Here is a 10,638-nt window from a genome sequence, read left to right on the forward strand (position 1 = left end):
CAAGACAGAGAAGAGAAATGAAAGCCTCCAAGTGACGTCTGATGAAGCATTGAGAAGAAACACACGAATGCTTAAAGACAAGGAAGAACAGGAGGCAGGTCACCAACAGATGCAGTGCAAACTTGAAGACACAGAGGAAAAAATGGAAGCATTACAAGTAATGATTGATAAAGCGCACAAAGAAAATTCAGACCTGCTAAAAGAGAAGGAACAACTGGAAGAAACCCAAAGAGAGACGCAGCACATTCTCCAAGAGTTTGAAACACAAAATACAGAATTACAAGTATTTTACAATGAAGTGAAGGAAATAAAATTGAACTTGAGAAAATATGCAGAGATATAGAGTGACGAATCCACGAAGTGGTGACCAAAAACAGCCATTTACAAGCACTCTATAACAAAGTCCAGTAAGCCAACACCAAAAAGCAGAAGCAGAAGCAACGGCAGGAGAAAAGTCATAAAGACATACAGTCTTCATTTCAATTACTACAGAAGAGACATGAAGAGTAACAAGCCACCCATCATAAAGAACAACAAAGAAACACATGCATGAGGCAAACAAAGAACTGGAAGAAAAACGTGAAGAAAAGCAGGAAACACTAAAAGAACGAGAGAAAAGGTTCAAGAAACTTGATGTGCAGCATGAAGCACTTTTCAGAGAGATGACAGAGTTCAGAACAAAAATCTACAGGAAATGAGAAAAGTCTGAGAAAGAAGAGAAAGCGGTTCGGGTTATTCTGGAAGAACGACTGTAATAATAATAATAATAATGGATTGCATTTATATAGCGCTTTTCGGGACCCCTCAAAGCGCTTTACAATACCACTATTCATTCACTCTCACATTCATACACTGGTGAAGGCAAGCTACAGTTGTAGCCACAGCTGCCCTGGGGCAGACTGACAGAAGCGAGGCTGCCATATCGCGCCATCGGCCCCTCTGGCCAACACCAGTGTGCTGCTTCTTCAGTTGAGCCTTGACAAGAATAGCCTCATCTTCCTCCGACAGGGGCAAATTATATAATAAAATATGTAAATAAATTCAGTGTGATTCAGAGCATTATTTAATTTGAATGTTGTTAAGATGTAAATCACCATTCAGCTTAAGAAAAGCTTCTTTACTTAAGAAAAGCTGGATAACTTAAACTGAGCTTTGTTTAACATGACTCCCTGTATTTAGATGAGGCAACAGGTTTGAGTTAGATAACAGAGTTCAAGAATAGTTCACCATAACTGAAACATAAAACTTAAGCAAAGTCTCACTTTCAAGATTCAAGAGAATCGTGCATTAGCGTTGACTGATCCTTTTAGGGGTGTGACAAATGGAAAAAGTCTGAAAACTGGAAATGGATCAGTTAGAGCTACACATGTGTGAGGGGGCCTACATTTATGTTTAACTGCTAAGTCATTCAAATATCTAATCAGCCAATCGTATAACAGTTACAGTGGGGCAAAAAAGTATTTAGTCAGCCACTGATTGTGCAAGTTCCCCCACCTAAAATGATGACAGAGGTCAGTAATTTGCACCAGAGGTACACTTCAACTGTGAGAGACAGAATGTGAAAAAAAAATCCATGAATCCACATGGTAGGATTTGTAAAGAATTTATTCGTAAATCAGGGTGGAAAATAAGTATTTGGTCAATAACAAAAATACAACTCAATACTTTGTAACATAACCTTTGTTGGCAATAACAGAGGTCAAACGTTTACTATAGGTCTTTACCAGGTTTGCACACACAGTAGCTGGTATTTTGGCCCATTCCTCCATGCAGATCTTCTCGAGAGCAGTGATGTTTTGGGGCTGTCGCCGAGCAACACGGACTTTCAACTCCCGCCACAGATTTTCTATGGGGTTGAGGTCTGGAGACTGGCTAGGCCACTCCAGGACTTTCAAATGCTTCTTACGGAGCCACTCCTTTGTTGCCTGGGCGGTGTGTTTTGGATCATTGTCATGTTGGAAGACCCAGCCTCGTTTCATCTTCAAAGTTCTCACTGATGGAAGGAGGTTTTGGCTCAAAATCTCACGATACATGGCCCCATTCATTCTGTCCTTAACACGGATCAGTCGTCCTGTCCCCTTGGCAGAAAAACAGCCCCATAGCATGATGTTTCCACCCCCATGCTTCACAGTAGGTATGGTGTTCTTGGGATGCAACTCAGTATTCTTCTTCCTCCAAACACGACGAGTTGAGTTTATACCAAAAAGTTCTACTTTGGTTTCATCTGACCACATGACATTCTCCCAATCCTCTGCTGTATCATCCATGTGCTCTCTGGCAAACTTCAGACGGGCCTGGACATGCACTGGCTTCAGCAGTGGGTGTTCCGCTGAAGCCAGTCTTGGCCATGGCAGAGTTTGGAGTCTGACTGTTTGAGGCTGTGGACAGGTGTCTTTTATACAGATGATGAGTTCAAACAGGTGCCATTCATACAGGTAACGAGTGGGGGACAGAAAAGCGTCTTACAGAAGACGTTACAGGTCTGTGAGAGCCAGAGATTTTCCATGTTTGAGGTGACCAAATACTTATTTTCCACCCTGATTTACGAATAAATTCTTTACAAATCCTACCATGTGGATTCATGGATTTTTTTTTCACATTCTGTCTCTCACAGTTGAAGTGTACCTCTGGTGCAAATTACTGACCTCTGTCATCATTTTAAGTGGGGGAACTTGCACAATCGGTGGCTGACTAAATACTTTTTTGCCCCACTGTATTCCAGGCATTTAGACATGTGTACATCATCTACACGATGAAACCGAGCATCAGAATCGGTCAGACAGGCTGAGGAAGTAGACTGGTACTTGCATCGTCATTCATTTCTGACCACGTCCATCTCTTTATCACCACAGTGTAGTGGTCTTCAGATGGCTGCTTCAATCAGGATAATGTGCCGTGACACGAAGCGTAAACCATCTCCAACTGATATCCAACTTCTGTGTCTTCATGTCAATATGGACCAGAATCTCTAAGAAATGTTTCCAGCACCTTGTTGAATTTGCGCCACGAGGATCTAAGCTAGGGTAAAGAAGCACAGGATTTGGAAACACACACACACACACACACACACACACAGAAAACTCTCACTTGTTAGTGTTTGTCAGTTTACACTTATACTTCTAATATTGTTCGTTAATACAAAGGAAAAATAATAATAATAAAAGCACTTGTTGGAATTCAGATAATTCCTAGCAAACGTTTGAGGAGGGATGAGGGACAACGTTTAAAAAACAAGATTTTTTATTATATAACTTTAAACCAGTTTATTATAAAACCATCAATAAAAGCACAATTATTATTTTTTAAAAACACAGGCAAATAAAAGCTAATGAAACATCTTTTTAAAAAAAGGTAGAAACAACATAACATTTTTCCAAAATATTCCTTGGTCATGATGTTTGTAAAGGAAGGTCCAACTTCACTCCATGATGGTGACCTTTGGTGCCTTTACAAGTCATCAACACACGGGAGCCAAAAAGTCTGTTGAGAAAATAATTTTTAAAAAGTCAAAATGAGAACAATAAGCAGTTTTTCCAGCAGGAGATCAATGACACACTGGTAAGATAGGCTTGCTCTCACCGTGTTAGAGCAGGCACTAACAAACGTCATGAATCTGGGGTTGAACTGGAGCGCACTGATGGGTCCTGGATGCTTCCCATCCAGCACGGCCACTTTCATTCCACTCTCTGTGCTCCAAACGTGAACTCTCCCGTCTTCTGAGCCTGGAAAAACCAGAGTGTTAACAGGAAGCTTAAAGGAAAAGGCTCAAATCTAAAGTTTGAGGGGTTTTTTTTTAGCTTACCAATCATGACAAACTGCGAGTCAGGTGTGAAGCAGGCCTCCAGTGAGATGCCTTTACTGTTGTTGTAGCCCTTAAAATGAGGAAAGACAGGGATGGCTTCAGCATGTAATCTGAAAATAATTATATTAACATAAAAACAGATGCAATTCCGTATTTTTGTTCCAAAATGTCTCTTACGGAAAAAGTGTGCAGAACAGATCCATTGAAAGCATTCAAGACTCCAATAATCCCTTTATTTGTAGATATGAGGATCTGCTTCCCATCACTACTGAATTTGAGTCCAGTCCAGTCACAAACGCGATTAAACCTCGTTTCAAAACAGGCAAACGGGCCCTTCAACGGGAAGATTTTCAGATAATTAAGAATCTCATTTAAGGCTTTTGGAAAGAATGCATGTGAACACAAACAGAAAACCCTTAATGGACTCAGCTGTACCTTGTCAAAAGCACGAAAGTCATAGAGTTTAACTGTCTTTGAATCCACTCCTGCAGCAAATATCAGCCCATCGGGGTCAAACGAACATAGAGGTGTCCCCAGTGGATTTATCAAACCCTGAAAATCAGAGAGATTGTGCAACATAAACTGGTAACTTTCAAGAAATATGCAAAAGAATCCTCAATAATGACCACTTTCTGCATCACATGTTTTCATATTTATGTGTTTATTTCCATTTGGTGTTTATTTACTCCTTATATTTTTGCAAGGTTATGTTTCTGGTATTACCCATAGATTTATTATGTCTGAGCAGATCCAAGAGAGATTTGGAGACCTCTGGTGGTCAAGACTACTCAGGGACTACTAATCAACAGCACTTTAATAGGCAGTATTTTGTGTCACAATATAAAGCACACTATTCTATTACTGTAGCTGTTATTGCACATTTGTAAATGTGTACAAATGGCAGAAGAAATGGAACTTTTCAATCAAGTGACAAACTACTTACTTGAGAGTTTTGACAGTGGAGGTCCCAGATCCGGATAGTCTTGTCCAGTGACCCAGAGATAAATGTGTTATCCACCGGAGACATGGAGAGAGCAGTAACCCTGAAACCCAAACAAACTGGTTTTAACTGATCAGGATTGAGCTAATGTTTTATTGAATGTAAAATTACTTTAAGGAAAGACAGACAGGAACAAGCTTTTCAGGAATGCACACTATATGCACATCCACAATGAGAATCTGAATTCCTCTGCAATCCAAAAGTGCTCTGTTGGACTGAAATCTGTGACTCTGGAGGCCATTTGAGTGCAACGCTTTGTTTCATCCAAATTTTGATCCTAACATCTCAAACTTACAGGAGAAATTGAGAATCATTCAATCAGGCAACGTTTTTCTTCTGTTGTCTAATTGTAGCGATATAAACCGTAACTACTGTTTATTGTTCTTAGCAGACAGGAGTGGCACCCAGTGTGATCTTGTGCTGCTTTAGCACATCTGCTACAGAAATGTCTGGAGAGCATTCAGAGATGCTCTATTGCATAACTTGGTTATAACGAGTGGTTATTTGAGTTACTATTTCTCTCCTTTCAGATCAAAGCAGTCTGACTATTCTCCTCTGTCACCAACGAGGAATTTTCACCCAGAGAAATGCTGCTTACTGGAATCTTTTGCTTTTTCAGATCATTTTCTGTAAATCTTGGAGTTGGTTGTGTGGGAACATCCCAGCAGATCAGCAGTATCAGAAGTACTCAGACCAGCCCGTTTGGCACCAGCAACCACGCCACATTAAAGTCACTGAAATTACCTTTGTTCCCCATCCTGATGCTCAGTTTGAAATTCAGCACATCACCTTCACTATGCCTAAATGTATTGAGTTGCTGCCATGACACTGGCTGATTAGATATTTCCACTAAAATCCAGTTCAACAGGTTTAGCTAATAAAGTCACCATTGAGTGTATATTTCTGTATTTTTATGAGCACACTGGAGAAAGCTCCAGAAAGGTAGAAAATGAGAATTCCACTCAACTACATTTTATTCTATTTAGTCTGGTTACAGTAAATAAAAGCATGTCCATTTACTTAGTAGGCATATAGGGTGCATACTATATAACTGTCTGCTTTCACTGAATACCAGTCTACATGTTTACAGTTGTGGTTGATTAAGGTTGTGTGTTTGCTTTACGCACCTCTTAGTGTGACCTGGGAAATATCGGATGTACTTGTTGTCAGTGAGCGAAAGGTATCTGATGGTATCTGAAAAATATCCCAAAATATATTTCATTTTCCAAAATGGACCACTAACTGTATTCGCATTGCTGTGCATGGCGTCAAGTGTTTACCATCCAGTTTGTTGGAGCTGTAGATCACTGTATTTGTGTCTCCATGCGTGTAGCGGATGAGGTCTACTCCATACTTTTTGCTGAAGAGGTTGCTTTTGCACCTGAGAAAAGCACAAGGACACCATAAGAACACAATGCAGTCACATTAAGGATCTTATTTATCATATACAGTATACTGTCTACAGTGGCTGCCACTTACTTTCCATCTCGCATGTCATACAGCAGTATGCGGTCATCGTCGCTGCTTGTTATCACATTTTCACCATTTGGGCTGTAGTCCACGCAGTTGACCTTCTCTTCGTTTTTCCGATGAGTCCTGGCCACTCTGAAACATCGTAATACACCGTCTGTGATCTTCATAGCTGCAGGCTTTTACCAAGAAAGCATACGTTAGGAGAAAAAACACTCCATCAGCTTCCTGTCTGAGATTTAATGAAGCCTGGTAATTATTTCGGTTTGGTTGAGCTATGCGCATCTGCTGTCCATTAGATCACTAAGGTGCTTGTATTTGCATTATGGCAACAAAAATCCACAGCAGACAACATGCAACTTTGTAACAACCGGAAATTATGATCGACTTAGTTTTATTCATCTACCAGGCGGGCGGTGCTTGCCAGAAGCTATAATATTTTGCAGTTGTGACCTGGCGGGCCGTGTAAGCGTAGTTAACAAATACACCCGTTGAGAGAAAGGCGGAAATTACCGGAATGCTTTTTTACATTTACGCAGTGTGTATTTGTTATGTTTAAGAGCATTTAAACGGATAGTTATATCGTTTGTCGTTTGGTTTTATCTATATAGTGTCTAATATGTCGGAATTATTTTAATTTGAATGAATGGATGAAATTATGCTTTTATTCTGAAAGGCTTGGCCCGGAACTTCTTTAATAACTTCAGAGTTCATGCTTGTGTTTTGAAGCTCGTGTGCGCCGTCTGGTCTGTGAGGTTCGCTCAGTGCCGTGATGAACAGCTGTGGGAGACTAGCGCGTGTGTTTGACCGGAGCTCCGGCCTGGATGTGCTCTTCTGTCTGGCCAAACCCCGGACAACCTGCCGCCAGTGTCCGCAGACAACACCGCCCCTCGCACGGGGTCAGAGCACCGCTGCCAACCACACTCCAGGCTCCGACGCAGATGACAAACCCCGTGTTAGAGCCGTTGACCTGGCCCGTAAGATCCGAGGAGAGAAGTCGAAGACCCGAGAGACAGCGCCTCCCATGTCTGCCCAGCAGAGGAGGGTGATGGAGCTGAAACGGTTCAGTGTACAGTTACAAAATGTGCACCCCAACGTGCTCGCCAAACACCTCCACAGAAGCGTGCTGTACCAGGACAAGGATGTAGTGATCGTCAACAAACCCTACGGCATCCCTGTGGCAGGTAAACCAACACTGGGCTGTCTTCTTTAATCTGATTACACTGACAAGAAGTTTGAAAAAGTTTTTATTTTCAGTTTGAAATAAAAATAAAAATCAACTCATTGTAATGTTAAGAAAAAAAAACAATATGAGATCTTTGTAACATGGTGTTTTACAATGGACATGGTCAGCAGCAATATTCAGGTAGACTGTGGTGTTTAAACGATGGTACTAAAGGGCACAGAGTGTGCCAAGAAAACATCGTCTGACATCATCCATTTGTACTGTTCTGTGTGAACCCGAAAGATGATTGGGAAACTTTATAAAATACTCAAACCTGCCTGTCTGACACCAAGAGCCATGCCACATTTAGTCTTTTAAATCACCTTTCTTTCCCATTCTGATCATGGCTCTGAACTATTAACCATTATTGATGCCTGCATGCTAAATTAATGTGATTATCTAATTAGATATTTGTATTAATGAACAGTTAAACATGTGTATGAAAAATTATGTGGTGAGACTATATTTTATTGTTGTACATATTAAGGTGTTCTTAAACAGGCTCAGTATTGTTGTTATTATTATTATTATTGTTGTTGTTATTGTTAGGAGACATGCAGTATCATTACTGAGAACAGCTGGAATGACCATAAAAATGTCAGCTATCACACTGAAGCTGGGATGTCTAACTGGCACCACAAATGTAATGTTGCTGCTGTCTCCCAGATGACTCCGACGTCACATCCATCACCTCTGTGCTTCCTGTTCTCTCAAAAATGATGGATGGGATGAAGATCAAGTCTGATTCTCAGCTCATTCCCTGTCTGGGTCTAGAAAAGGACTCAACGGGAACTCTCCTGCTGGCCAGGAGGGATGAAGTGGTGGAGCACGTACTCGCTCTGAATAGAAATAACAAAGTGGAGAGGAAGTACTGGTGAGTAGGGGAAACTGATAAGGATTAATTAAATAATGTACATGCTAATACTCCCACTGCATGTTAGTTATGTTGTTCCTTTTCAGGGTTATCACGGTTGGTGTTCCTGTGCCATCTGAAGGTCTGATTGATATTCCCATCATAGAGAGAGAGGTCACAGGTCCTCAGCCACACTACAAGGTGCCTCTTATTCTGTATGATCATTGCTTTAAACATCCTTGTATGTACGGCTTTTAGCTTAGTAGTTAGTATGTTTATTACACATTAAATTAGTTTGGGTTTGTTGTCCAGAGCATTTGAGTAAATTACTAGTTATTGTTTAAATAATGGTGTGCATTTTCCAGTCTCATAACAACTTCTTTGATTTCAGATGGCTCTGAGTCCTCTTTACAGACTGAACGATGAAGGTGATGGTGTAACCAAAGTCCGAAGTCATCGCCAAGCTCATCCAGCATTGACCAAGTACAGAGTCCTGGACAGCAGCAGTGGTTGCAGCCTTGTGGAACTCCAGCCTTTTACAGGTAACAGTGCACATGTGAACAAAAGGAAATCATCCCAAAAACCTGCCTGGGCACATGTTCGGTATTTTTCTGCTTCATTGTGTTCACAGGAGTGAAGCACCAGATGAGGGTTCATATGGCCTTTGCTCTCGGGTGTCCCATTCTTGGTGACCACAAATATTCCCACTGGAGCAAACTGGCACCACAGGTAAGATGTTTACAGTCTCTTTTTTAACATGTATAAGAGTTTGATTTCTATTTTGTCACAAATGATGACTAAATAATACATTTCCTTCCACAGAAATTACCAGAACGTGTGTTGGGAAAACTTGGGATTGAACAGAGCAAGGTTCGGCACCTCCCCCTTCATTTACATGCACGACAGCTGACGCTGCCAGGAAGCAGCCAAGCTGACGTCAACGTGTCCTGCCCGCTACCGAAATACTTCACCCAAACACTGGGCCGACTGCATATAACTCTCCCAGATGAAAAACGAACGTGATCATCTCCTTGCTTTGTTCAGCATTTAACAGTCCAACCCTGTTAAATGTAATTTAAATGTGGAATAGAACATCAGGATGTGTAACTACAGCGCCGATACGTGTGATAGTGGACAGATGTGGAACAGAATGTGTTAATTATTAAAAACTGATGCTATGGAACTGAATAAGAACCATTCAAATGTGTCATTATTAAAAAGACCCACAGCTCACTTTTTCTTTTTAGAAGACAGTAATCATTATGTTTCAGCTTGACATGACTTACTACAAAGATTCCATCTGCATATATTGTTTAATAACCTACTATACACACATACATGAAGGAATACGTTGGCAAAAATCCTTGATGGGTGTTTCAGATGTTAGTTTTATCCTGAGAAAAATCTCCTGAATGACTACAATATACAGATATAGGTGACAAATTAAAGGGAAAAAAATCCAACACTATATGGTGTCTCAGTTATGCTGAGGGAGTACGTCTCAGCTCACATTAATCCTATGTTAAAATGCTTCAGTTTTGACACGAGTGGCATCTCCCAGGATGCAGGAAGGGGTTGAAATACTTGAGCTATGAAATTATGAATCAGGCTATGACCTCTGGAGTCACCGGATCTTAAACAAAAAGTGCCCTGCGGGGGAGTTTGGGCCAACATGGCCACTACCATGGTTAAAATACCCATTTAGAGGATATCTTCTAGATAAAGAAAAATTGTGTCCTTCACTACAGCTGAGTTAAAGAGGCAGCACAGGCAACCAAGTTACTGAAACACACTGGTTTTGCCTTCAATTTGTCACCGATCTGTAGCACTTAACCATGTGAATGATTGAGTTTTAACTTATTCCACAAGCAATATCATGTAATTATGTTTTGGAAAAAACAGGCACAAGTATTTCAGATTCAAACTTATCATACATGGTCCAAAATGTATTTTTAAAAAAAAGTTGTGAGCACTGGTCCCTGTAACTGTCTTAAGATTATTACTAGTGGTACTAGAGAATTAAGACGTGAACAGCCTGTGAGGTTAAGAAAGAAAAGATTACAGTTGTTTAATCATTTATAAGATTGACTTTGTACACGAACGTGTATCATCTCTGCCCAGCTGAGAAGAGACTAAAGTCTTGCTCACTTGCCGGTTCAAAAGTTACAGAGGTGATATCTTACAAAGGCAGCCAAGAGAACAAGAAGTCCAACCCACCGGTCAAAAACAGAGATAATAAGAAGAGAAGAATTTATGGATCTGATGAGCATAATCATGATACTCTCCTC

General features: G+C 40.7%; 2 protein-coding genes across 2 annotated transcripts; one reads left to right on the forward strand and one right to left on the reverse strand.

Annotated features, from left to right (window-relative positions):
• Window positions 1–3,222: 3,222 nt before the first annotated feature.
• On the reverse strand, window positions 3,223–6,632 carry LOC146574451 (WD repeat-containing protein 82-like). Its single transcript, XM_085274092.1, has 9 exons — window positions 6,282–6,632; window positions 6,083–6,183; window positions 5,930–5,996; window positions 4,746–4,845; window positions 4,238–4,354; window positions 3,980–4,135; window positions 3,803–3,872; window positions 3,580–3,722; window positions 3,223–3,480 (listed from the first exon to the last, which is right to left on the reverse strand). The coding sequence occupies exons 1-9, from the start codon at window positions 6,440–6,442 to the stop codon at window positions 3,448–3,450; spliced, it is 948 nt and encodes a 315-aa protein (XP_085130218.1). The 5' UTR covers window positions 6,443–6,632; the 3' UTR covers window positions 3,223–3,447.
• A 325-nt stretch (window positions 6,633–6,957) lies between these two features.
• Window positions 6,958–9,583, forward strand: rpusd4 (RNA pseudouridine synthase D4). The gene is made up of 6 exons (XM_085274105.1): window positions 6,958–7,456; window positions 8,164–8,371; window positions 8,458–8,551; window positions 8,742–8,892; window positions 8,982–9,079; window positions 9,173–9,583. The coding sequence occupies exons 1-6, from the start codon at window positions 7,045–7,047 to the stop codon at window positions 9,371–9,373; spliced, it is 1,164 nt and encodes a 387-aa protein (XP_085130231.1). The 5' UTR covers window positions 6,958–7,044; the 3' UTR covers window positions 9,374–9,583.
• Window positions 9,584–10,638: the final 1,055 nt, after the last annotated feature.

The sequence above is a fragment of the Mchenga conophoros genome, linkage group LG5 (genome assembly GCF_057382185.1).
Source record: "Mchenga conophoros isolate Kocher_MC1m ecotype Shallow Benthic linkage group LG5, M_conophoros_male_GT1.1, whole genome shotgun sequence".
In the NCBI taxonomy this organism is placed as follows: domain Eukaryota; kingdom Metazoa; phylum Chordata; class Actinopteri; order Cichliformes; family Cichlidae; genus Mchenga; species Mchenga conophoros.